The 24,934-nt window shown below is 61.0% G+C and overlaps 2 protein-coding genes across 3 annotated transcripts in view; both read left to right on the plus strand.

The window, feature by feature from the left end:
* The window catches only part of RASGRF1 (Ras protein specific guanine nucleotide releasing factor 1), a 29,124-nt gene extending 12,325 nt beyond the window's left edge, over window positions 1–16,799 (plus strand). Inside the window, exons 5-27 of one of the 2 annotated variants that reach the window (XM_088063070.1) lie at window positions 619–872; window positions 1,144–1,223; window positions 1,617–1,810; window positions 2,231–2,340; window positions 2,742–2,860; window positions 3,460–3,620; window positions 4,455–4,518; window positions 4,791–4,927; window positions 5,175–5,257; window positions 5,861–6,109; window positions 6,380–6,750; window positions 7,066–7,191; window positions 7,298–7,468; window positions 7,896–8,008; window positions 9,528–9,640; window positions 10,114–10,174; window positions 12,770–12,873; window positions 13,216–13,300; window positions 13,552–13,749; window positions 14,203–14,282; window positions 14,908–15,025; window positions 15,299–15,367; window positions 15,834–16,799. In XM_088063070.1, coding sequence (XP_087919196.1) covers window positions 619–872; window positions 1,144–1,223; window positions 1,617–1,810; window positions 2,231–2,340; window positions 2,742–2,860; window positions 3,460–3,620; window positions 4,455–4,518; window positions 4,791–4,927; window positions 5,175–5,257; window positions 5,861–6,109; window positions 6,380–6,750; window positions 7,066–7,191; window positions 7,298–7,468; window positions 7,896–8,008; window positions 9,528–9,640; window positions 10,114–10,174; window positions 12,770–12,873; window positions 13,216–13,300; window positions 13,552–13,749; window positions 14,203–14,282; window positions 14,908–15,025; window positions 15,299–15,367; window positions 15,834–15,926 — 3,153 coding nt within the window. In that variant the 3' untranslated portion in view covers window positions 15,927–16,799. The remainder of the gene's footprint in view (window positions 1–618; window positions 873–1,143; window positions 1,224–1,616; window positions 1,811–2,230; window positions 2,341–2,741; window positions 2,861–3,459; window positions 3,621–4,454; window positions 4,519–4,790; window positions 4,928–5,174; window positions 5,258–5,860; window positions 6,110–6,379; window positions 6,751–7,065; window positions 7,192–7,297; window positions 7,469–7,895; window positions 8,009–9,527; window positions 9,641–10,113; window positions 10,175–12,769; window positions 12,874–13,215; window positions 13,301–13,551; window positions 13,750–14,202; window positions 14,283–14,907; window positions 15,026–15,298; window positions 15,368–15,833) is intronic. The other variant, XM_088063071.1, reaches the window with a different exon arrangement.
* A 253-nt stretch (window positions 16,800–17,052) lies between these two features.
* CTSH (cathepsin H) lies at window positions 17,053–24,425 on the plus strand. The gene is made up of 12 exons (XM_005521803.3): window positions 17,053–17,220; window positions 17,368–17,399; window positions 18,120–18,225; window positions 18,311–18,381; window positions 18,812–18,916; window positions 19,177–19,263; window positions 19,825–19,880; window positions 20,891–20,972; window positions 21,050–21,118; window positions 21,395–21,501; window positions 22,472–22,597; window positions 24,019–24,425. The coding sequence occupies exons 1-12, from the start codon at window positions 17,151–17,153 to the stop codon at window positions 24,092–24,094; spliced, it is 987 nt and encodes a 328-aa protein (XP_005521860.2). The 5' UTR covers window positions 17,053–17,150; the 3' UTR covers window positions 24,095–24,425.
* Window positions 24,426–24,934: the final 509 nt, after the last annotated feature.

A 24,934-nucleotide genomic window follows, 5' to 3' on the forward strand; every position in this document is an offset into this window, starting at 1 on the left:
GTGCTTCTGTCAGCAGGGTTTTTAGGGGAAAATGCGTTCTGCCCAAGTGGGAGCTCATCTCTTGGCAGGGCACTCCCGGCAGTCCCGGGAGCATGAGGTGTCCCGGCCAGTGCTGGCTCCTGCACCAGCAGCCCCTCTGACTTCTGTTCACATGGCTGTCACAGCTGTTATTTTGGCAAAGGAGAAGCCAGCACCCCGGCAGTGTTCCCACAGGGAGCAAGAGACCGGCCCCGGGCACCCCCGTGCTGGGGCCAGAGCTCTGGGCACAGAGCAGGGCCTGCTGCAGGTGCTCAGTTACACAAGGGAGGGATCTTAAACCTCCTCTCCTTCCATCGTGGGCTGCCACACCTTCCACTATCCCAGCTTGCTCCGAGCCCCATCCGAGCGTCCCGTGGGCACTTCAGGGACGGGGCAGCCGCGGCTGCTCTGGGCAGCCTGTGCCAGGAATTTACGGGAGTCGTTGCATTCCCAGCCTGGAGGGTTCGGAGCAGCAGCGGGAAGGGGCAGCAGCACACACACCTCGCTACAGAGCCAGGGAACCTCCCGGCTGCCAGGGCTGAGCCGGGGTCCCTGCCTGGCCCCAGCCCCGTCCTTAACTGCCAGGCACCGCTCCCTCAGGTGCAGAGCTTCCTGCGGGGCTGGCTGTGCCGGAGGAAGTGGAAGACCATCATTCAGGACTACATCAGGTCCCCCCACGCTGACAGCATGCGCAAGAGGAACCAGGTGGTGTTCAGCATGCTGGAGGCTGAGGCCGAGTACGTCCAGCAGCTCCACATCCTCGTCAACAACTTCCTGCGGCCGCTGCGGATGGCAGCCAGCTCCAAGAAGCCGCCCATCACACACGACGATGTCAGCAGCATTTTCCTCAACAGGTGAGCTCTGCCCTGGGCTCCTGGAGCTCTGTGGCACCCCAGCAGCTCTGGGCACCCGCTGCCCAGTGCCAGGGCTCCCCGGGAGTCTGCAGCTCCATCCTTCCTGTGCCTCCAGGAACCCTCTGCACTGCCTGGAGCAGCTGCCCCCAGCCAGCCCAAGGGCTGCCCTGCTCCCCCCGGCCTGGGGGTTTTCTCTCATTCCTCGTTATTTACCTCTGGTTCATCTGTTTGTTCTTAGTTTGGCTTAGTCCTCTCTTGGTTCCTTTTCCAGCGAAACAATCATGTTTTTGCACCAAATTTTCTACCAAGGCCTGAAGGCGCGGATCTCCAGCTGGCCCACGCTGGTTCTGGGTGAGTGCTGCTGCCTCCTCCTGCTGCTGCTGCTGCTCCTTCTCCCCCTGCAGCTCCACGGCATCATTTGCCAACCAGCAGCAAAACACTCTGCCACTGCACACCGTGTCCTCGCTCGGTTGTGTCAGCCAGAGTGAAAACCCCAGTGACCAAACTCTGGTGCTCCTGGCTCTGCCGGGAGCTGGGGGCTGGGACTGGCCCGTGCACAGGGAGGCTGATGCTGGAGAGCACCGCTGTGTCCCATCAGACCCTCCTTAAACTCGGGCTGGGCAGAGCTGGGGCCACCAGGAGCAGGAGAGCTCGGGGCCGCTCTGGGTGGCTGAGGGGGCTCAGGGGGCTGTGCTGGGCTCCCCTGCTGGAGCAGCCCACCCACACCCCCTGCTCTGCCTGCAGCCGACCTGTTCGACATCCTGCTGCCCATGCTGAACATCTACCAGGAGTTTGTGCGGAACCACCAGTACAGCCTGCAGATCCTGGCCCACTGCAAGCAGAACCGCGACTTCGACAAGCTGCTCAAGCACTACGAGGCCAAGCCTGACTGCGAGGAGAGGACCCTGGAGACCTTCCTCACCTACCCCATGTTCCAGGTGACCCTGGAGCCAGGGCTGGCCCCAGGGCCCTGAGGGAGATGGGGTAGACAGTGCAAACCCCATCCCCACAGCTGGCACTGGATGGTGGGCGGGCAAAGCCTGGGTGAAGGGGGCCTGGGGCTGGAGCCTGGTGGTCCCAGATGGCTCCTGGGACCTGCCTGGGCCATCGCTGGGGGAGGACTTGGGGGGCTCCCCAGTTATCCTGAACCTCTGGGACTGGGGCAGGGGGCAGCAGGGCCCTGGGCACAGCCCCACCTCCTTCCCCCTCTTCTTTCAGCTTTGGCACAAGGAGCTTTGAAGCTTTAACCCCTCAGATCAGGGTGTCCCCAGCCATGGCAGGAGCAGCCCAGGGTGGGCCCTGCTGTCCCCAGTGACCTCTGCTGTCCCCAGTGACCTCTGCTGTCCCTCGTGCTGCAGATCCCCAGGTACATCCTGACCCTGCACGAGCTGCTGGCCCACACGCCCCACGAACACGTGGAGAGGAACAGTCTGGATTATGCCAAGTCCAAGCTGGAGGAGCTGTCCAGGTGAGAGCTGCTGATCCATCCTGGGGTGTGGGACGGGTCCTGGCTGCTCCTGGCCAGGGGCAGGGTATCCCAGGGCTCCTGGATGGTGAAATGAGGGCTTTGGAGGACTGGGATGGCTCCGAGTGGTTCTGTGGCTGGTGATGGGGGGATCTGTCTGCCCTAAATCTGAATTTTGTGATGTCCAAGCACTCACATTTGAATATTTATCAGCCTGGAGGTGCAGTCTGGGGAGATGTACAGGTCTGGAGCTCCTGGCTCTGCCTGGGTGGATAATGCTGTAATTCCCTTGATATTCCTTCGGTTTTGGTTTTATCTGGTGCAGCCCCACCCTGTGTCCAAAGGGGTTGGGAAAACTTGTGCAGATCCCATCCAGCTCCGATTTTCTCCCCTCCATCCTTCAGGATAATGCATGACGAAGTGAGTGAGACTGAAAATATTCGGAAAAACCTGGCAATAGAGAGGATGATCATCGAGGGTTGTGAGATCCTGCTGGACACCAGCCAGACCTTTGTCAGACAAGGTCTGTGCCAACATCCCTCCCCTCTGTGGTGAACGTGAGCCCCTCGGCCCTGCCCCTGTCCTGTGTGCTCCGGTGGCCTGTGAAATTTAAATATATTAAAAAAATTTAGAAATTTATAAAATTTGAAAATTTAAAAAATTTAAACATTTATTGATTGATAAAATGTAAATTTTTAAAAAGATAATATTGTTATAAAAAATAAAAAATAAAAAAATTAGAAATTTAAGAATATAAAAATTTAAAAATATAAAAATTTAAAAATATAAAAAATTAAGAATATAAAAAATTAAGAATATAAAAATTTAAAAATATAAAAAATTAAGAATATAAAAATTTAAAAATATAAAAATATAAAAATCTAAGAATATAAAAATTTAAAAATGTAAAAATGAGTTTTCACTGATCAGAAGCACATCACGTTCGGGCAGTTCTGGCACTTTGGGGCAGTTCTGTCGCTGCACTGTTGCCCATGGTGGCAGCGCAGGAGCTGCATTTCGGCCGCTCCCGATGGCGCAGCCAGGGAAGCAGCGGGAGCACGCTGAGCTCCCGGTGCCGGGATGGGGGCACAGGTGGGGCTGAGCCCGTGTCCCTCCCTGCAGGCTCCCTGATCCAGGTGCCCATGTCGGAGAAGGGGAAGATCACGCGGGGCCGGCTGGGCTCGCTGTCGCTCAGGAAGGAGGGCGAGCGGCAGTGCTTCCTCTTCTCCAAGCACCTCATCATCTGCACCCGCGGCTCCGGGGGGAAGCTGCACCTCACCAAGGTGAGGCCGGGGCGGCTGCTGCTGCTCCCTGGCCACGGGCACGGGCAGAGGTGGCCCAGCCGTGGCCCAGCCGTGGCCCAGCCGTGGCCCAGCCGTGGCCCCAGCTGGCCGGGCTCTTGGCCACTCCTTGCCCTCCACTGGCGCAGCCCCAGGGGTGCTGGGCTGGGAGCCTGAGGCCACCTGGATTTATTTCACGTGGTCCTTGTCGCAGCTGGGTCACGGGAGAGATGAGAAACTACAAGATCCCCATAAAAGAGTTTACCCTGATTTGCAGCAGAAACATTGACAGTCTGTTCTGGAAGAAACTGGAAGCACAGCCCGGGCTGTCTGTAGTGCTCCCGGCTCCTCTGCTTGCTCCCTGGGCTCCCGTGTTTATTTGGGGAAGTTTGGCAGTTAATTGAGCAAGAATCTTACAGAAATTGCTTGTTACTGGCATTAAATTATCGGTTTGAAGAATTACAGTCCGTGGCAAAGAGCTGATAATTGCAACAACAGACTTTGGGAAAATTAAATTTAAAGCTCCTATTAAATAATTTATAAACAAATTAGCTGATCAGTTTGACAAGGAAAACCCAGAGATCCCAGCAGGCACAGATGTTTTTTCCCAGTGCAAGCAGGCGCTGTGTGTGCCCCCCTCCCCTGGGCTGTGTGTGCCCCCCTGGGGACATGGACCTGTCCCATCCCCGGGCTGGGGGACCAGGACGGAGGAGCCGCCAGCCCCTGGGGGGGTCCCAGTGCTGAGCCCTGACTCCTGCCCTGGCTGGGGCTGTTCTGGGGGGCCGGGGGATCCCCCGCCCCCAAGATCCCAGTGCTGAGCCCCCCTTCCCCCTGCAGAACGGGGTGATCTCCCTCATCGACTGCACGCTGGTGGAGGAGCCCGAGAGCACCGACGAGGACAGTACGTGGTGGGGACGTGGCTGGGGGTGGTTGGTAAGGGGACCAAATTCAGGTGCCAACAGATTCAAGGAATCCACCATTGGTTTAATTAGATTAATTATTTACTGTGAACCAACCAGACCCACACTTAGGCAGACCCGACCTTCCTGGGGCAGCCAACAGCCCACAAAAACCTGAATAAACCCTCCCTGAAACATGACTAAAGCCCTTGCTGGGAGAGAGGGGATGGGAAAGGCTTTCCCAGTCACTGTGGGGGGTTTTTCTCTTCCAAAGCCAAAACATCAGGACAAGACATTGACCACCTTGACTTCAAAATCGTGGTGGAGCCGAAAGATTCCTCATCCTTCACCGTTATCCTCGTGGCCTCGTCCAGGCAGGAGAAGGCTGCGTGGACCAGTGACATCAGCCAGGTAGGACCCAGCAGGGCGGGGGTGTGGAGCTCTCGGGATGAGGGAGGAGCTGCCATGGGGTCCCTGCTGGGCTGTGGCACCGCTTTGGGCACGCAGGTGAACACCGGCATTGCCGTGTGCTCCCACCTCCTGCCCCCGCCTGGGTGTGCACCCCGGGAGCTCTCGGGACCTGCAGTCAGCAGGATGTGCCTGGGCTGGAGAGAGCCCAGCCCTGACTTCCTCCACCTCCCGCCCGTGTCTCTCGCAGTGCGTGGACAACATCCGCTGCAACGGCCTGATGATGAACGCCTTCGAGGAGAACTCCAAGGTCACCGTGCCCCAGATGATCAAGTGAGTGTGGAGAGGGCCGGGACGCAGCTCCCGTGGCAGCCAAGCGCTGCCAGGAGCCTCGGGACCGGAGTGGCCTCCCCGGGACCCCCACGGCCTCCCGTGCGCTCCATGGGCTGTTGCAGTGCGGTGATGAGGAGCGTTAATGAGCTGTTGGGGGATCGCCGTGTGCTGGGGACGTGGGGATGGCAACGGGGAGAGCTTGGAGAAAAATAACAATAGGAAAGGGGGGGGAGAAGTGCCAGAAGGGAGGGGCGGGGGGGCTGTGGTTCTGCAGGTGCTGGGGTGCAGAGGCTGTGCTGGGACACGTGTGGGACGAGGGGGGCTGGTCCCAGCGGTGGGACGGGGCAGCACGGGGCTGTTCCTGCCCCATTCCCTGCTGCTGGGCAGGGGAAGGAGCTTGGTTTGTGTGCGCCTGGGGATGGCCCATCCACATCCCTCTGCCTGCTGAGCACTCCACCCGTCCCAGGGTGTGGATTCCCAGGTTTTCCCACCCGGGTTTTCCATGGGGACACCCCATACGAGCAGGGCTCCTTCCTGCACCACTTTCCATGGTCTCTTGGTTTCGTTCCAGGCTGGAACCACAGATATCTTGTTTCTCTGCAGGTCTGATGCCAGCTTGTATTGTGATGATGTTGACATTAGGTTCAGTAAAACGATGAATTCCTGCAAGGTCCTGCAGATCCGCTATGCCAGTGTGGAGCGGCTGCTGGAGAGGCTGACGGACCTGCGCTTCCTGAGCATCGACTTCCTCAACACCTTCCTGCACTCCTACCGCGTCTTCACCACCGCCCTCGTCGTCCTCGACAAGCTCATCACCATCTACAAGAAGCCGATCAGCGCCATCCCTGCACGGTGAGGCTGCGGGGCTGCCCGGGGCCTGTCCTGTCCCTGGGACACCCTGGCACTGTGGCACTGCTCCGTGCCACAGGGCAAGGAGATGAATCCAAGCCCCGCAGGAGTCCCCGCTCCCGGGAGGGCCCCGTGCTGGCCGTGGGCTGGTGGGGCTGGTGTTGGCTCTGCTGCGCCTGGGGGGATGCCCTGGGGTCCCAGTGCCACGGGGGGGATCCCCACGACCTCCTGGGCAGGGCAGGTGCCAGCTCAGCCTCTCCCTGTCCATCCCAGGTCCCTGGAGCTCCTGTTTGCAAACAGCCAGAACAACAAGCTGCTCTATGGGGAGCCCCCCAAGTCCCCCAGAGCCAACCGCAAGTTCTCGTCGCCGCCGCCGCTCTCCATCAGCAAGTCGTCGTCCCCCAGCCGCCGGAGGAAGCTGTCCCTCAACATCCCCATCATCACCGGGGGCAAGGCGCTGGACCTGGCGGCGCTGAGCTGCTCCTCCAACGGCTACGCCGGCGTCTACTCCTCCATGGCCCCCTTCAGCAAGACCACCCTGGACATCAACAAGCTGTACGTGTCCAGCACCTATCCCAACAAAATCCCAGACGAAGGAGAAGCGGCCTCGGAAAAGCAAGAGGAGTCGCTGCCGGGCAAGCAAAGTGAGTCCCTGAGGGTTTGGGGATGGGGGGCTCTGGCACAGAGGGGCCAGTTTAAGTGCACACACAGAGAGCTCCTGCCTCCTGAATCCTCAGTCATTTTTAATAACAAAACCAAAAATCCCTCTCAACCTTTCCCCCCTCACCTCAAAGGAAAAACCTGTTCCAAAATACCCCACAGAAACGGCAGAACTCTGTGCCTTTCCTGTACATGGTGGCTACATCCAAAGCTGGAATGGGTCAGACTTCAGGGAAATGGGAGGAACTGTGGCTGTGTTTGTGTGCAGAGGGTGTAAAAGGGTTCCCTGTTCCTCCCAGGCTCAGAGGTGTCTGTCAGGGAGGAGTCGGACACGGATCCCAACCACAGCGATGAAGCAGAAGCTGAAGCTTCCCCAACGAAATCTCCAACGACTCCCAAGTCCATCAAGTGCAAAAATTCATCAGGTAACGAGTGAGGTCTGGGGGTGCTGGTGTGTTAGGGGCTGGCACGTGTGGGGAGCTGTCCTGGCAGCAGCGGTGCCCACGGGGTGCTGGATGTCTTCTCCCCCAGATTTCTCGCTGTTCTCCTACAACAACGGCATGGTCATGACGTCCTGCCGGGACCTGGACAGCGCCCGCAGCGCCGTGTCCGCCACCTCCGCCTTCGCCATCGCCACGGCAGGGGCCAACGAGGGCACCCCCACCAAGGAGAAGTACCGCAGGATGTCCCTGGCCAGCGCAGGTACCTGCCCGAGGGGGTGCCTTTGGGGTGCCCGTTTCCACCCTTCCCAGAGGGGATTCCCTCCAGGTGCACTCTGGCCGGGAAGAGCCCCCCTGGGGGAGCCCAGAGCCCCCAGAGCCCCCAGAGCCCCCAGAGCCCCCCTGGGGGAGCCCAGAGCCCCCAGAGCCCCCCTGGGGGAGCCCAGAGCCCCCAGAGCCCCCCTGGGGGAGCCCAGAGCCCCCAGAGCCCCCAGAGCCCAGCACCTGCCCCAGGCCGTGTCCCGGGAGTCCCAAGGGATGTGCAGGTCACAGGTGGCCCCAGGTGGCCCAGTGCCTCCTGCCACAGCAGCGCAGGGGTGCTGGGGCAGGGGGTGCTCCTTTGGCAGCCCTCCAGCAGCTGTGAGCCCGTTGTGCTGAGGGGCCACGCTGTGCTGAGGGGCCACCGGCAGTTTCAGGCTTCCCGACGGACCAGCGGAACGGGGACAAGGAGTTCGTGATCCGGAGAGCGGCCACCAACCGCGTCCTCAACGTGCTGCGGCACTGGGTGTCCAAACACTCCCAGGTGGGCAGGGGCTCCTTCCCGCTCTCCCTCCCTCCCCGCACGCTGCCAGCTCAGCCACGAGCCGGCGGAGAAGGCGATTTGGCACTGAGGCTCGGTGAAGCACAGGAGCGGGGGCCGGGATGCCCCGGCAGGGGAACAGGGGTCACATCTCAGTGTTTGCACAGTTGGGGTGCAGAGGAGGGGGGCTGGACCCCCCATCACCCCTGGCTGGGCGCAGAGGAAGGGAGTCTCTGTGTCTGGTGTCTGTTGGGATGCTCAGGATGGGGTCAGGGCCCTGGGAGCTGTCCCTGCTGTCCTGTCCCTCCCTGCACTGGTGACTGGGGACAGTGGAGCCCTGCTGGCTGTCACTGGGCAGTCACAGCCCTCCCAGGCCTGGTCATTCTGGTGTGATGGAACTGAGGAAGCCTGCTGTGACTGTGCTGGGACTGTGCTGGGGCTGTGCTGGGGCTGTGCTGTGACTGTGCTGTGACTGTGCTGTGACTGTGCTGTGACTGTGCTGTGACTGTGCTGGGGCTGTGCTGGGGCTGTGCTGTGACTGTGCTGTGACTGTGCTGTGACTGTGCTGTGACTGTGCTGGGGCTGTGCTGGGGCTGTGCTGTGACTGTGCTGTGACTGTGCTGTGACTGTGCTGTGACTGTGCTGTGACTGTGCTGTGACTGTGCTGTGACTGTGCTGGGGCTGTGCTGGGGCTGTGCTGGGACTGTGCTGTGACTGTGCTGTGACTGTGCTGTGACTGTGCTGTGACTGTGCTGGGACTGTGCTGTGACTGTGCTGTGACTGTGCTGGGACTGTGCTGTGACTGTGCTGGGGCTGTGCTGGGGCTGTGCTGGGGCTGTGCTGTGACTGTGCTGGGACTGTGCTGTGACTGTGCTGGGGCTGTGCTGGGACTGTGCTGTGACTGTGCTGGGGCTGTGCTGGGGCTGTGCTGGGACTGTGCTGTGACTGTGCTGTGACTGTGCTGGGGCTGTGCTGGGGCTGTGCTGGGACTGTGCTGGGGCTGTGCTGTGACTGTGCTGGGGCTGTGCTGTGACTGTGCTGTGACTGTGCTGGGGCTGTGCTGTGACTGTGCTGGGGCTGTGCTGGGGCTGTGCTGGGACTGTGCTGTGACTGTGCTGTGACTGTGCTGTGACTGTGCTGGGACTGTGCTGTGACTGTGCTGGGGCTGTGCTGTGACTGTGCTGGGGCTGTGCTGGGGCTGTGCTGGGACTGTGCTGGGGCTGTGCTGTGACTGTGCTGGGACTGTGCTGGGGCTGTGCTGGGACTGTGCTGGGGCTGTGCTGGGGCTGTGCTGTGACTGTGCTGTGACTGTGCTGGGACTGTGCTGGGGCTGTGCTGTGACTGTGCTGTGACTGTGCTGTGACTGTGCTGGGGCTGTGCTGTGACTGTGCTGTTACTGTGCTGGGGCTGTGCTGTGACTGTGCTGGGGCTGTGCTGTGACTGTGCTGGGGCTGTGCTGGGGCTGTGCTGGGATGGGGGTGACTCCCAGCACAGGGATCCCACGGCTCTGCCGCCTTGGCAGGACTTCGAGAGCAACGAGGAGCTGAAGTTCCGGGTGATCGGCTTCCTGGAGGAGGTCATCCATGACCCCGAGCTCCTGACGCAGGAGAGGAAAGCGGCCGCCAACATCATAAGGTGAAGGCTGTGGGCAGGAGGAGGCTCCTCCTGACACTGCCGGCTGCTCCCGCTCTCGCCTGGGATCACAGCAGCCCGAGGGCTCCGGGAGGGACCTGCCGGGGGCTTGGGAGGGGCCAGGGAGGAAGGTGAGGAGGTGGAGGGTGGTGCTGGCTGTGTTCAGGACGTGGTGCGAGGCTGAGGGTCCGTGGTGGGTGCTGGCCCTGGCTGCTGCTGGGCCCTGCTGTGGCACTGTGGCCGGGTCTGTGCCGAGCAGGGAGGCTCGGGGTGGGCACTTGTCCTGCACAGGGCTGACACGGGGGCCTCTGGCCTCGGCTGAGGAGCGTTTTTCTCTTTAAAATGAGAAATGGGACTGAAGGGGCATCCTGAAACACAGGCTGAGTGTTTTGGCCCTGCAAAGCCACGCTGCCCTGCTGGAGCTGGGTGGGTCTGCTGGTTCCCCACCGCAGTAATCCTGTCTTTCCCTGCTGCAGGACCTTGACGCAGGAGGATCCAGGAGACAACCAGATAACCCTGGAGGAGGTTGTGCAGATGGTAAATACTCCTTCCTTCCCTGCCTGCCCCCGGTGGCTCGGGTGCTGCTGCTCTGGCACACCAGCGCCAGGGTGCAGCTGCAAAGCAGGGAAAGGCTTTCTGGGCAGGGGCCAGCTGTGAGCACAGCTGGATCTGTTACAGGCAGAGCCTGATTCCCCCTGCAGTCAGCAGAATGGCTGGAGAGGGCATGGAGCCACCTGCCTGCTGCTGCCTGTGCCTGCTGCAGGGACATGGGAAAGCCCCAGGGGTTCCCAACGTGTCCTCTGTGTCCCCAAAGCTGTCCCAGTTCCAGGTGATGGGCTCTGGCTCAGCCAGCATCAGCGCCGCTCCCTGGGAATGTGCCATGGATTTAGAACCCCCAGGGTGGCTGCAGAGCACTGCTGCCCTTCTGCACTGAAAAAACCCAACCAAACCTGTTCCCAGAAGAACACAAGAGCCACTTCAAACTGGCCTGGAGCACCTGAAACACCCAAGATTCCATTGCCCATAACTGCATGTTCTGGAAACTTCCTCTGAAGAGGAAAAAAAGCCCCGAGGGCTTCACTCTGCCCCCAGGCTGAGCAGCAGTGACCTGCGGTCACAGGGGTGGTGGGAACGTGAGGCTGCCCTGGGTTTTGGGGTGCACACCATGGGCAGGGGGCTGTGTTGTGCTGACCCTTGGCTGGTACCTGCAGCCCCCTGCCCTGCACAGGTGCCACTGGTACCACCTGTCCCTGGGCTCTGCTGGGGTGTGTCCCACAGCTGCACCCCCAGTGTCCCACAGCTGCACCCCCAGTGTCCCACAGCTGCACCCCCAGTGCCCCACAGCTGCACCTCTGAGTGCCCCACAGCTGCACCCCCAGTGCCCCACAGCTGCACCTCTGAGTGCCCCACAGCTGCACCTCTGAGTGCCCCACAGCTGCACCCCCAGTGCCCCACAGCTGCACCCCCAGTGCCCCACAGCTGCACCCCTGAGTGCCCCACAGCTGCACCCCCAGTGCCCCACAGCTGCACCCCCAGTGCCCCACAGCTGCACCTCTGAGTGCCCCACAGCTGCACCCCCAGTGCCCCACAGCTGCACCTCTGAGTGCCCCACAGCTGCACCCCTGAGTGCCCCACAGCTGCATCCCTGAGTGCCCCACAGCTGCACCCCCAGTGCCCCACAGCTGCACCTCTGAGTGCCCCACAGCTGCACCCCCAGTGCCCCACAGCTGCACCCCCAGTGCCCCACAGCCGCACCTCTGCGTGCCCCACAGCTGCACCCCCAGTGCCCCACAGCTGCACCCCCAGTGCCCCACAGCTGCACCCCTGAGTGCCCCACAGCTGCACCCCCAGTGCCCCACAGCTGCACCCCTGAGTGCCCCACAGCTGCACCTCTGAGCGCCCCACAGCTGCATCCCTGAGTGCCCCGCAGCTGCACCCCCAGTGCCCCACAGCTGCACCCCCAGTGCCCCACAGCTGCACCCCTGAGTGCCCCACAGCTGCTCCCCCAGTGCCCCACAGCTGCACCCCTGAGTGCCCCACAGCTGCACCTCTGAGTGCCCCACAGCTGCACCCCCAGTGCCCCACAGCTGCACCTCTGAGTGCCCCACAGCTGCACCCCCAGTGCCCCACAGCTGCACCCCCAGTGCCCCACAGCTGCACCCCCAGTGCCCCACAGCTGCACCTCTGAGTGCCCCACAGCTGCACCTCTGAGTGCCCCACAGCTGCACCCCCAGTGCCCCACAGCTGCACCCCCAGTGCCCCACAGCTGCACCCCTGAGTGCCCCACAGCTGCACCCCCAGTGCCCCACAGCTGCACCCCTGAGTGCCCCACAGCTGCACCCCCAGTGCCCCACAGCTGCATCCCTGAGTGCCCCACAGCTGCACCCCCAGTGCCCCACAGCTGCACCCCTGAGTGCCCCACAGCTGCACCTCTGAGTGCCCCACAGCTGCACCCCCAGTGCCCCACAGCTGCACCCCCAGTGCCCCACAGCTGCACCTCTGAGTGCCCCACAGCTGCACCCCCAGTGCCCCACAGCAGCCCAGCCAGTGTTTGTTTGCTGGAGCTTTCACAATCCCTGTCCCAAGGTGTTTGTGGGGCTGTGCTGGTGCTGGCCTGAGCTGTGACCAAGGGCTGGGTGTCAGTGGGGATGTTTTTGTGACTGGTTTGAGGACAGTCACCAGGCAGTGACTGGCTCTGGGCCTCAGGCTGTGGCTGTCACCCCCAGGGTGACATGTGGGGGCACCTGAGCCCTGCCTGTGCCTGCAGGTGAGCTTGGCCAGAGCCAGGCAGTGGGGACAGGGGTCATCCCTGTGCCCCTGATTTTCTGGAAATCCCTTGGAAGCGCCGTCTTGCCCCTCCTGGGCAGGAGCAGTGGTGCTCCAGCTGGGACCCCTGGGTGCTTTGTTAATTAAACAGCCCAAAGTCTGCCTGATTGAATCTGTGGGTTCTCAAGGCTGGGAGGAGCTCGGCAGGGGCAGGGTGTGGGAGCGGCACAGCACCGCACACCCCGGCTCTGCTGGGGAAAATCCTTGGCCCTGGGAGCCTGCCCTGGCCCTGGGCTCGTGCTCATGGGTGTGGGAGCTCTCAGTGTGCTCCTGGCCAGCGAGCCACACTGTTCCTCTGTCCCACAGGCCGAGGGGGTCAAAGCAGAACCCTTTGAAAACCATTCAGCCCTGGAGATCGCAGAACAGCTGACGCTGCTGGATCACCTGGTCTTCAAGAAGATCCCATATGAGTGAGTGATCCCCATGGGCCAGCAAAGCTGGCTCTGGTCCCCAGGGCCCCACAGCCTGCCTGGGCTGACCCAGACAGTGCAAAGCCTTCCTGGGCTTTGCCAGACTTGGCTCAAGTGCAGATTTGAATCCTGATCCAGTCCAGTGGCTTCTCTGCTGGCGTCCCCAAGGTAATCGGCTCAGGGGGACCCTCCCACAACCATCACACTTTCAAACACATCCATGTGGGGCCTTTCCAGCAGTGTGGGGGCAAAGACCCCGGCATCTCCATCCTGGAGCTTGCAGGGCTTGGACATCCCGTAAAATCGGGAAATAAAAGTTGACCTGACCACTGTGGTTTGCAGAGAATTCTTCGGGCAAGGCTGGATGAAGCTGGAGAAGAATGAGAGGACTCCATACATCATGAAGAACACAAAGCACTTCAATGATGTAGGTGCAGCTGCAGGGCACAGGGGGTGGGCACAGGGGAGGCAGCTCAGCCCCCCTGCCCCAGGGCTGGGGTGTGTGAGGGTCACCTGTCCTCACCTGCCTCGGGGAACCGGTGCAGGTGGAGCATCTCCTGCTGCAGCCGCTCCTCCTGGGGAGCACAGGGAAATCCAAAACCTGCCCTGAGGCTGGAGCACACGGAGCTGGGCCCAAACTCACGCTAAAGCTCGGGCTGGGTGCCGTGTCTCCCCAAGGTCAGCAACCTGATTGCCTCGGAGATCATCCGGAACGAGGAGATCAACGCGCGCGTCAGCGCCATCGAGAAGTGGGTGGCGGTGGCCGACATCTGCCGCTGCCTGCACAACTACAACGCCGTGCTGGAGATCACCTCCTCCCTCAACCGCAGTGCCATCTTCCGCCTCAAGAAGACCTGGCTCAAGGTCTCCAAGCAGGTAGGGGTGGTCCCTGCTGGGGAGGCAGGCTTGGGGGGGATGAGACGCATTGGAAGAGTCAGAAAAGGGAGAAAGGGCTTTCAGGCTGTTCTCAGGAGGGAGGTGGTGTGTGGACGGGCAGACCCTGCCTTGCAGTTGGGTTTATCAGTGGAATCACAGGAATGTTTGGGTTAGAAAAGCTCTCTGAGACGGGGCAAGTCCAGCTGTTCCCTCAGCACTGCCAAGGCCACCACTCACCCGTGTCCCCAAGTGTCACACCCACACATCTGTTAAAGCCCTGCATTGACTCCACCACTGCCCCGGGCAGCAGTGCCAGGGCTGGACAGACACTAAGAAATGTCCCCAGTATCCGATCTAAACCAAGTGACCCTGAGGCTCTGCAGGCTGCAGCCCTGGCTGCAGGGGTGGGGGCTCTTCCAGGGCCCTGCTGAGCAGCATTTTGGTTTCTTGCAGACGAAGGCTCTGGTTGATAAGCTCCAGAAGCTGGTGTCGTCGGAAGGCAGGTTCAAGAACCTGAGGGAGGCACTGAAAAAGTGAGTGGATGGTGCTTCTCCTCCTCTCCCACGGCTGCTCCTGGCCCTGTGCTGTGGGGGGAGCTGAGCTCTGCTCCCAGCATCACCCGGAGCCTGCCCTGAAGGGTCCTGTCCTGTCCAGCCAGCACCGTGGCTGGCAAAGTGATCCCCAGGACTGAGCTGCTCCTTTGTGCAGGGAATAAAAGGGACTGCAGAGGGAAAAACCACTGCCAGACACTGGAGAATAATTTTCCCCTTCACTATCACAGAATCATCAAATCCCAGAATGGTTTAGGTTGGAAGGGTCCTTAATGCTCATCTTGTTCCATACCTCTCCGTGGGCAGGGCCCCCTTCCAATAGACCAGGTTGCCCATGGAAGCTTCTGAAGGTTTTCCTGACCCTCAAAGCCGCCCTCAGCTCATCTCCTGCATGCTGTGGCTTTGGGAGGGGCACAGCCACAGGTCCTGCTTGTCCTGCTGCGCTGGTGGGGATGAGAGACCTCCTCTTCCCTGGGAGAGCCTTCCTGTACTGGAGAGAATCCTTCCAATTCTGCTGACTGCAGAGCTGTCCCCTTCTCCCCTACCCCGCCCCAAGCTCCAAAGGGGGAAAGCGTCATTCCTCGTTTCTCTCTGGTTTGTTCCCAAGTTGTGACCCTCCGTGTGTGCCCTACCTGGGCATGTACCTGACTGACCTGGCGTTCATCGAGGAGGGCACCCCGAACTACACTGAGGATGGCCTGGTGAACTTCTCCAAAATGAGGATGGTGAGTGCTCCAGCCCAGTGGCGTGGGCACAGGGGGCTGGGCTGGCGTGGTGTGGCTGTGGCCAGGTCTGTGTCCCCTCAGCCTTCACCTGCACAGCACCAGGAGGCCACATGTGTCCCCTGCACACACCTGGGGCTGTTCCTAATGTCTAGAAGGGACAAAGAGGCCTCTGCATTGTGCTGTGCTGGGTGCCCCTGCCCTCCTGGGCGCTGGGATGGGTTCTCTGGGTGATGGCTGAGCCACGGGAACCTTGTGTGTTTTATCCCTGCACAGATCTCACACATCATAAGGGAGATCCGCCAGTTCCAGCAAACCTCCTACAAGATCGAGCACCAGCCGAAGGTACAGCCCTGTCCCCAGAGCCACGGGCGTGCTGTGCTCCTCATCTCCCTCTTCCATCACAGCATCTAAGCCTTCAACACCTGGCAGCTCCACGCTGGAGCTGTTGGGAAGAGGGCAGGGGAGGGAGGGGGGCTGTGGGGGCTCCAGCAGACTCCCCCCGTGGCCCCCAGGCCTCTCCAAGCAGAGGATTTGCTGCAGAGGGCAGCTTTGGTGGACAGGCTCGGAGTGCTCCCAGGGCTGCACCCTGGACCCTGGAGCAGCTCTTTAGGGGCAGCACCCCTCCCCAGGGAGCAGAGTGTGTCCTGCTGTCCCCACTGCCAGCTCCAGCCGGCCTCTGCCCCACGGTGGCCCCAGCATGAGCTGAAAGGTCTCGGCAGCCGTCAGCACCTCACTTCCCAGGGTGTGGGTGCCCCGGCTCTCGGGCTCCGTGCTCTCCCAGCCCGCTGATGGCCGCGCTCGTTCCCAGGTGACGCAGTACCTGCTGGACCAGTCGTGTGTGATGGACGAGGAAACCCTTTACGAAGCTTCTCTGCGGATAGAGCCCAAGCTGCCTTCCTGAGCGCGGCGGCGGCCGCCCTGTACACTCGCTATAGCAAACTGTACATAGCCAGTTCCATGGACGCCCTGGAGTGACTCCCAGTCTGTGCTTCTCCCAGCAAACCCCCGCCCCAGGCCGCGCTCGACCTCGCGTAGGATTCCCCGCCCCGGTTAAGGTTTAACGCACCGACACTTGGCTGGAGCCCCGGGTTCTTTTGGATGATGTTACTTTTGTCATTTGTTCCTCCTGGGGGGCTGGTGGCCGGGCAGGTGAGTCCCCGTGTCCCCGTGGGCCAGGTGAGCCCTGTGTCCCCACGGGGCTCTGGGGCGGCACAGAGCAGCTCTCACTCGGACAGTGCTGACATGGCACGGCAAGCTCTGTAAGGTGGGAGAAGGGAACGCATTAAAGGCTGTTCCTCGGTGTGAGCTGCTCTCTCTGTGTGTGCCACCCTCGTGCTGGCCGGGCACGGGGGGCCCTGGCTGCTGCCCCGGTCCCTCCGAAGTTGGGAAGATGGAAGCATCCCCTTGCCTCTCCTCGCTGCATCCGGCTCCTGTTGATATGCTGTAGATCCGTACCCTTGTGCCCACTCTGAGTACCATGACGTAGAGTTAGAGATGACGAGTGTTTTTATTACATCTACTGTAATCCTGGCTAACCACCCGCTAGCAGGATATAGTAATGTAGTGCTTATTCTGTGAATAGTACCTGGGTTTTTTACATTGTACAGTCCCTGACACGGTTCCCCGGCAGTGGCAGGCATGCTCCACTCACACAACACTTGCTGTAAGCAATACCTCGTGGTATGGGAATTCTCTTTCAAGCCCTAAAACTATTTCAACTTACAGCTTGTTTGGGAAAAAAAAAAATATTTCCATTCTTTTTGTAAAAATATATGTTTCCTGATTACCTCTTGCTAATAAATCTATTCTATCTCAGGGTGAACCGGGGTTTGTGATAGTTTTACGGGCGGGATAACGCCGGACCCGCCGGGCCGCGGGCCCCGCCCGGTGCCGGTGCCCCGCCCAGTGGCGAGGCCACGCCCATCACCGGGGACACGCCCATTACCGGGACCACGCCCAACCCACGGCCCCGCCCTGTTCCCGGGCCCCGCCCCCCGCCCGCCCCGCCCATTGCCCCGCCCCCTGGCAGCGGCTCGGCCCATTTCGACTCCGTTCGGCCGCGTTCGGCTCGGCTCGGCCCGGTTCGGCTCCGCTCGGTCCCGGTTTGGTTCGGCACGGCCCGGCCATGCTCTGGCCCGTGCTGCTGCTGGCCCCGCTCCTGGCCCCCGCCGCCGCCTGGGCTCCCTCGGCCGAAGGTACAGGGGCACCGGGAGGGCAGGAGGCGACTTGGCACGGCCTGGCCCGGCCCGGCCCGGCTCGGTGCCGCTCGGTTCGGGCCCGGCCCGGCTCCCCGGTGCAGAGCCGCGCCGGTGCCCCCCTGACGCCGCCGTTCTCTCCCGCAGAGGAGCGGCTGTTCAAGGCCTGGATGCTGCAGGTGCGGCCCGGGGCAGGGAGAGGGGCCCGGGCCGGGGTCCCCGGGAGCTCGGGGTGTCCCGGGAGCTCGGGGTGTCCCGGGAGCTCGGGGTGCTCTGACCCGCGGTGTCCCCGGGAGCTCGGGGTGCTCTGACCCGCGGTGTCCCCCGGAGCTCGGGGTGCTCTGACCCGCGGTGTCCCCCGGAGCTCGGGGTGCTCTGACCCGCGGTGTCCCCCGGGGCTCGGGGGGCCCTGACCCCCGGTGTCCCGGGAGCTCGGGGTGCTCTGACCCGCGGTGTCCCCCGGAGCTCGGGGTGCTCTGACCCGCGGTGTCCCCCGGAGCTCCGGGTGCTCTGACCCGCGGTGTCCCCCGGCGCCCGGGGTGCCCTGACCCGCGGTGTCCCCCGGAGCTCGGGGTGCTCTGACCCGCGGTGTCCCGGGAGCTCGGGGTGCCCTGACCCGCGGTGTCCCGGGAGCTCGGGGTGCCCTGACCCGCGGTGTCCCGGGAGCTCGGGGTGCTCTGACCCGCGGTGTCCCGGGAGCTCGGGGTGCCCTGACCCGCGGTGTCCCGGGAGCTCGGGGTGCCCTGACCCGCGGTGCCCCGGGAGCTCCGGGTGCTCTGACCCGCGGTGTCCCCCGGAGCTCCGGGTGCTCTGACCCGCGGTGTCACCCGGAGCTCGGGGTGCTCTGACCCGCGGTGTCCCGGGAGCTCGGGGTGCCCTGACCCGCGGTGTCCCCGCAGAACGAGCGGCGCTACGGCCCGGAGGAGTACCCGCGCCGGCTGCGCATCTTCCTCAGCAACAAGCGGCGCATCGAGGAGCACAACGCCGGCAACCACAGCTTCCAGAGTAGGAGCTCCGAGCCCCGCCCGGCCCGTGCTGGCTCCGAGCGCCGCCCTCGCTGAGCAAAGTGTCCCCTTTCTCCCCCTTCTAGTGGGCCTGAACCAGTTCTCGGATCTGACCTTCGCAGAGTTTAAAAAGCTGTACCTGTGGAGCGAGCCCCAGGTAAATGTTGGCAGTGCGGGTGGGCAGGAAGGAAGGGTCCAGGCGGACCCCTGAGCAGGGTTCTGCAGTCACCTGCAGCCGCTGCGGGGCCGGCACCCATCGCTGCGCTGCCCGCACCCCGCTTTCGTAAGGTCACGTCCTGTGCCACCAGCAGCGGGGTAAGAGCGAGGCGAACCCGCTTCCCCACCCTTGTGGCTTTCAGCTGCCTCGGTCCTGCGTGCAGCCCAGCTGTCCCTTCTGCTGGCAGCTCCCCGAGCAGCTGGGGCTGCAGCCCGGGGCGCAGGCTGGCGGTGCCCTCTGGGGCTGGCCGGGCTCCCTGCTGCAGTGCCCGCTGTGTGTGGGCTCGTCACCGATCCCCCACCCCGGCGAGGGTGGCTCTCCTGGGCCACTGGCCTGGTGGCTCACCACAGCCCTCCTGCCCGGCTTGCAGAACTGCTCAGCCACCAAGGGGAACTTCCTGCGCAGCTCTGGCCCGTATCCCGACTCCATCGACTGGAGGAAGAAGGGGAATTTTGTGACACCCGTGAAAAACCAGGTTTGGAGTGTGTGACGTGGCCAGAGGGGGGCTGATGGCTGCGGGCAGGCCGTGCCCGAGGAGCAGTGCTGGGTGCCTGTGCCATGAGGAGCTAACCCGGAGCTGCTCCGTGCCTGCCCTGGCCAGGGGCTGAGCACAAGGCCGAGCCCAGCTGCCAGCAGGCAGTGGAGGCTCTGTGCTGCTGCCGTGCCCTCTGCCCCGGGGTTTTGGGGAGGCTGCTGAGCCCTCCTGGAGCGGTTCCTCTGCTGTTCCTCGTGTAGGGTGCCTGTGGGAGCTGCTGGACCTTTTCCACCACGGGCTGTTTGGAGTCTGCTATTGCCATTGCCACAGGAAAGCTGCTGTCCCTGGTGAGATTTTCCTGGGCTGGGGCAGAGCCCTTTTGGGAGCAGGCTGGAGCCAGAGGGGCTGGAGGCTGCTGGGAGCAGGCACGGGGAAAGAAGCTGTGCCTGGTATTGTCAGCTGGCTGGGGCCCCTCACTGCAGGCAGCACACTGGGACATGTTGATTTTTCAGCTCCTGGAGGATTTATATTCCTGAAGAACTAGAAAGACAGTAGCCACTTACACAACTTAGCAGAATAACTGAGGGTTGGGTGTGTTAAAAACAAACCTGACCTTTGGAAGACATCTCAGCCAGTCCTTCTGTGGGGGGAGAAGGATTCCTGGCAGGCCTGAGGAGGAATGCCTCTGGCAGCCAGGGCATCCCAGGCTGATGGCTCCTTCCTTGTCTGCCTCCTGGGACATGGAGGCAGTCCCAGGTGACTGCCGTGGGTAAACCAGTGCTGTGGTGGTTGTTGCAGCCAGCTGCACAGATAAACCAACTCTCAGTTCCTGCTGTGCAGTTGCTTTTTGTGTCACCAACTCTGAACACAGCTGTGGGACAATCACTGACTCAAAACCCTTCTTGCAGGCAGAGCAGCAGTTGGTTGATTGTGCCCAGGCCTTCAACAACCATGGCTGCAGTGGGTAAGTCAGAGAGGGCCAGAAAGAACAGAAATTAGAGTATCTTGCATCCTGTGATGGACAGCCTTCCTCAAGATCCAGTGTCAGGATGCTGCCACGTAATGGAATGGCTTTTGTCTTCCCTTGGCTGCAACGGGCCAGGGGAAGCAACTTTGGTTGCTTATTTTAATTTCACACTCCCTGGAGCTTAGAATGTTTCACTAAATCTCCAGCATTTCCCAACCTCTGCTGTTCCTCATTTGTTAGTTTTTATCTGAGATGTTTTTCACAGGGCAGCTGGGCTCTGCTGGGCTCTGGGACAGCAAGGGGAGTTGTGGCTGTTGTTCTGCCCATGGCTCACGGGTGTCTCGTGGCACCCTGAAGAACCCACAGAAACCTTTGCTTCCCCTTTGGGAAGTTCCTTCTGGCTTTGCTAGAGAAGGCAGAGAGAATAGAGCTTTCTGACAACTCTGTTTTCTGTGAGATAAGCTGTCCTAGAGGGAGGCTCAGAGCTGAGCAAAGCCACTCTTGGTGCTTTTTATTTTTCTTGTGACTCCTCCTTAGGCGTTTCCACATCAGCACTCCCTGATCATCTCTCTTTTCTTCCCTCCTGAGATGTGCTTCTGGAAGGTGGCCAGGGAAGGGAGCAGCTGCTTGCTGGAGATGTGGGTCTCTCAACGTCCCCCAGCCAGGCTGGGCAGAGGGCACCAAAAACACCTTTCAGCATGTGAGGCTGGTGCTGACCTGTCAGGGCTCCTGGTGTTCTTCTCCAGGGATCTGGAGCTGTGACCATGCCAGACAGCGTGGTGGGGCAGCCAGCAGTCCCAGGCAGGGAGATGCTGCAGGAGCAGACTGGAGTTTGTGCCTCTGGGATGGACACTGCCCTTCCCTGTCTCCCTGGCTGGTGGGAGTGCTGTGCAGAGGGGGGAATGTTGATGGCTTTGCTCTGCAGAAGCTGCAGGGTTACCATCCAAATCCATCATTACCATCCTAATTAATTGTTACCATCCTAACTGAGCCATGTTGTCTCACAGGGGCCTGCCGAGCCAAGCCTTCGAGTACATCCTGTACAACAAAGGGCTCATGGGGGAGGACAGTTACCCGTACCGAGCCAAGGTACTCCAGCACTGCCCCGGCCAGCGTGGTGAGCAGGGCCTGCCATGGGCTCCAACAGCTCCTCTCTGTCCCCACAGAATGGCACCTGCAAGTTCCAGCCCGAGAAGGCCATTGCCTTTGTCAAGGACGTTGTCAACATCACACAGGTGAGGCCCCAGGGGCTGCGCTTCCAAACTTTTTGGAAGGTGGCACCGAGGAGGTGCTGGAGCCAAAACAGAGGCCCTGGGTTGCTGCCTGCTTCCCACAGTGGGTGCATCTCCAGGCTGGGACAGAGTCCTGGTTCTCATCTTACAGCTCAGCACTGGATTCTGTGTGTACATGCAGGAAGGCAGGGTTATCCATGCCCGTGTCCTGGCTGCTGGACCTGGACTGGTCCCAGCACAGCCTGGAGGTGATGGATGGCCCTGGGTCCTCTCTTGCAGTATGACGAGGACGGCATGGTGGAAGCTGTGGGGAAGCACAACCCAGTGAGCTTTGCCTTTCAGGTGACGAGTAACTTCATGCACTACAGGAAAGGAGTGTATTCCAAGTGAGTGTGTGACCCTCGTTGGTGAGCTGAGGGCAAGGGCAGCGTGGAGGGATGGAGTCACGTGCATCCCTGTGCAGCACAGGGAGGAGAGCTGCGTGCTAGGAACCTGTCCGGCCTGGAGAGCAGATCGTGGTGCTGCACTCACATCCCCTCAGGAACCCCCAGTCACGTAGAACTGCAGGGAAAATGCAAGGGAGAGTCTGAGGGGTCTGCCCCAGGCAGCTCTCGGGAAGGAGCAGGTGCTGATTCCAGTGGCTTTGCTGGATCTGTAGCCAGCGATGCCCGAGGTAAGTGCCAGGGCTGGGACATGGTCAGAGGAACACGCCAGGAGCAGTTCTCCTGTGGATTTACAGTCTAAGGTGGGTTTAAAGTCAGAGTGCATGGAATAATTGGTGCTCCAGTGCTTTCAGCCCAGAGCAGCTGTTAACAGATCAAAAAAAAAGAAAATCTGAAGTGGATTATTGATCTTTTCCTGTGCTGCAGTTTGAAAATGTTTAAAAATAGATGCTCTTGAGGTGGGAACATGTACCATGAGCTTGTTTCATACCACAGGCAGCAGCTTTCATCAACGGCAGTTTAAAGGTTGAAATTTTAGAGGAAATACATATTTAGACCCAAGAGCTCTGCGTTCCTGTGCAAAACATGAAACAGTGCCCTTGAATTTCAGGGCAGTGCAGAGCAGCTCTGCGAGGCACTAAGAGCTGCTGGTTTCAGTTGGGAAAGTTCCTCTGCACTGTAGCTCGTCTTGGTGGGCCAGGAGCTCAGAATTGCAGGGATTCCCTAACTCCAGATACGGCTGGTGATTTCAGAGTGGAAATCAGAGCAGCGTCTCCTTTCCGTGGTTTCCTTCCTGGACAGTTCAGAGCATCCCGTAGCTCTGTGTGCAGGGTGTGCTTGGGACTGCTTTGACCGATCCCTGGTTAGCTGCAGGCTGCCTTTCACACAGCACACGTGTGTTTCCTTCCCGCAGCCCCCGCTGCGAGCACACCCCTGACAAGGTGAACCACGCCGTGCTGGCCGTGGGCTACGGAGAGGAGAGCGGCACCCCGTACTGGATCGTCAAGAACTCCTGGGGCCAACTGTGGGGCATGCAGGGGTAAGGGAGGGGCTCCTGGGGACAGCCACAGTGTACCTGTTCTGGGGACAGCCACAGTGTACCTGTTCTGGGGACAGACACAGTCTGCCTGTTCTGGGGACAGCCACGCTCTGCCTGTTCTGGGGACAGCTACAGTGTACCTGTTCCTGGGGACAGCCATGCTCTGCCTGTTCTGGGGACAGCTACAGTGTACCTGTTCCTGGGGACAGCCATGCTCTGCCTGTTCTGGGGACAGCCACAGTGTACCTGTTCTGGGGACAGCCACGCTCTGCCTGTTCTGGGGACAGCCACAGTCTGCCTGTTCTGGGGACAGACACACTCTGCCTGTTCTGGGGACAGCCACAGTGTACCTGTTCTGGGGACAGCCACGCTCTGCCTGTTCTGGGGACAGCCACAGTGTACCTGTTCTGGGGACAGCCACAGTGTGCCTGTTCTGGGGACAGCCATGCTCTGCCTGTTCTGGGGACAGCCACAGTGTACCTGTTCTGGGGACAGCTACAGTGTACCTGTTCTGGGGACAGCCATGCTCTGCCTGTTCTGGGGACAGCCACGCTCTGCCTGTTCTGGGGACAGCCACAGTGTGCCTGTTCTGGGGACAGCCACACTCTGCCTGTTCTGGGGACAGCCACAGTGTGCCTGTTCTGGGGACAGCCATGCTCTGCCTGTTCTGGGGACAGCCACAGTGTACCTGTTCTGGGGACAGACACAGTGTACCTGTTCTGGGGACAGCCACAGTGTACCTGTTCTGGGGACAGACACAGTGTACCTGTTCCTGGGGACAGCCACGCTCTGCCTGTTCTGGGGACAGACACAGTGTACCTGTTCTGGGGACAGCCACACTCTGCCTGTTCTGGGGACAGCCCCATCCCACCCTCACACTCTGCAGCTGCAGTTGGGAAGGCACACAGGGAAAGGTCCCAGGCTGGTTGGTGACACGGCTCACCAAGCCAGGCCTGGGCTCACTGGTCAGGCACGTCCCCGGGTCCCCGGGTCCCCAGGCAGCGTGGGCAGAGCTGCTGCTGCTTCCCCTGGCTCCTCTCTGCTGCTCGCAGGGCTGGGGCAGGACTGCCTGTGCCAGGGAGAGTTTGCAGCGTCACAAGAGTTTCCAGCTGCAGGAATTCTTGGGAGGGAGATGCTGATTCTGGCTTGGGGTGTGAGGGGCAGGGAATGGCATTGCCTGGAGAGCTGGGGGCACGGAGAGCTCAGTGGGGAGGGACCTTACAGGCCAGCCCAGCCGTGGCAGGGACACCTTTCCCTGTCCCAGGGTGTCCCAGCCCCCGTGTCCAGCCTGGCCTGGGACGTTCCAGAGATCCAGGGGCAGCCCCAGCTGCTCTGGGCACTGTGCCAGGGCTGCCCACCCTGCCAGGCTGGCTGTGCCAGAGGAGGGAACGCTCACTCACAGCCATTTCTCTCTCTTTCAGGTATTTCCTTATCGAGCGAGGCAAGAACATGTGTGGTCTGGCTGCTTGTGCCTCGTACCCTGTTCCTCAGGTGTAGGAACAGCGGGGGGGACGGGGCTGGGCGGGCCCTGAGCACTGCGGTGGTGGAGGCAGAGAGAGGAGCCACACCTGCCTGCTGCAAGGGGTCACCTGTTCAAGGGGTCACCTGTTCATGGTGTCACCTGTTCAAGGGGTCACCTGTTCATGGTGTCACCTGTTCAAGGGGTCACCTGTTCATGGTGTCACCTGTTCATGGTGTCACCTGTTCAAGGGGTCACCTGTTCAAGGTGTTACCTGTTCATGGTGTCACCTGTTCAAGGGGTCACCTGTTCAAGGGGTCACCTGTTCATGGTGTCACCTGTTCAAGGGGTCACCTGTTCAAGGGGTCACCTGTTCAAGGTGTTACCTGTTCAAGGTGTCACCTGTTCAAGGGGTCACCTGTTCAAGGTGTTACCTGTTCAAGGTGTTACCTGTTCATGGTGTCACCTGTTCATGGTGTCACCTGTTCAAGGTATCACCTGTTCAAGGGGTCACCTGTTCATGGTGTCACCTGTTCAAGGTGTCACCTGTTCAAGGGGTCACCTGTTCAAGGTGTTCCCTGCTGCAAGGGGTCACCTGTTCAAGGGGTCACCTGTTCATGGTGTCACCTGTTCAAGGTGTTACCTGTTGAAAGGTGTTACCTGCAGGCAGCTCCTGCAGCAGCACCACCTGAGCCTGCTCTGCAGCCAAACCCTGGCGTGCTGCCCTGCCCCTGCCAGGTTCTGTCCTCCAGGTGTGTCCCAGGTGTGCCCAGGTGTGTCCCAGGTGTTCCCAGGTGTGCCCAGCTGTGTCCAGCTGTGTCCCAGCTGTGTCCCAGGTGTGTCCAGGTGTGCCCAGGTGTGCCCAGCTGTGCCCAGCT

The sequence above is a fragment of the Pseudopodoces humilis genome, chromosome 16 (assembly GCF_049639895.1).
Source record: "Pseudopodoces humilis isolate 2021_Gansu_Grassland_sample_001 chromosome 16, ASM4963989v1, whole genome shotgun sequence".
Taxonomy (NCBI): domain Eukaryota; kingdom Metazoa; phylum Chordata; class Aves; order Passeriformes; family Paridae; genus Pseudopodoces; species Pseudopodoces humilis.

Bases quoted from the DNA above. Each gene is read 5' to 3' on its own strand.
- CTSH (XM_005521803.3), top strand. From the start codon at position 17,151: ATGCTCTGGCCCGTGCTGCTGCTGGCCCCGCTCCTGGCCCCCGCCGCC. The intron at 20,973-21,049 runs GTACTCCAGCAC...CTGTCCCCACAG, and splicing joins GTTACCCGTACCGAGCCAAG to AATGGCACCTGCAAGTTCCA. The intron at 21,502-22,471 runs GTGAGTGTGTGA...TCCTTCCCGCAG, and splicing joins AGGAAAGGAGTGTATTCCAA to CCCCCGCTGCGAGCACACCC.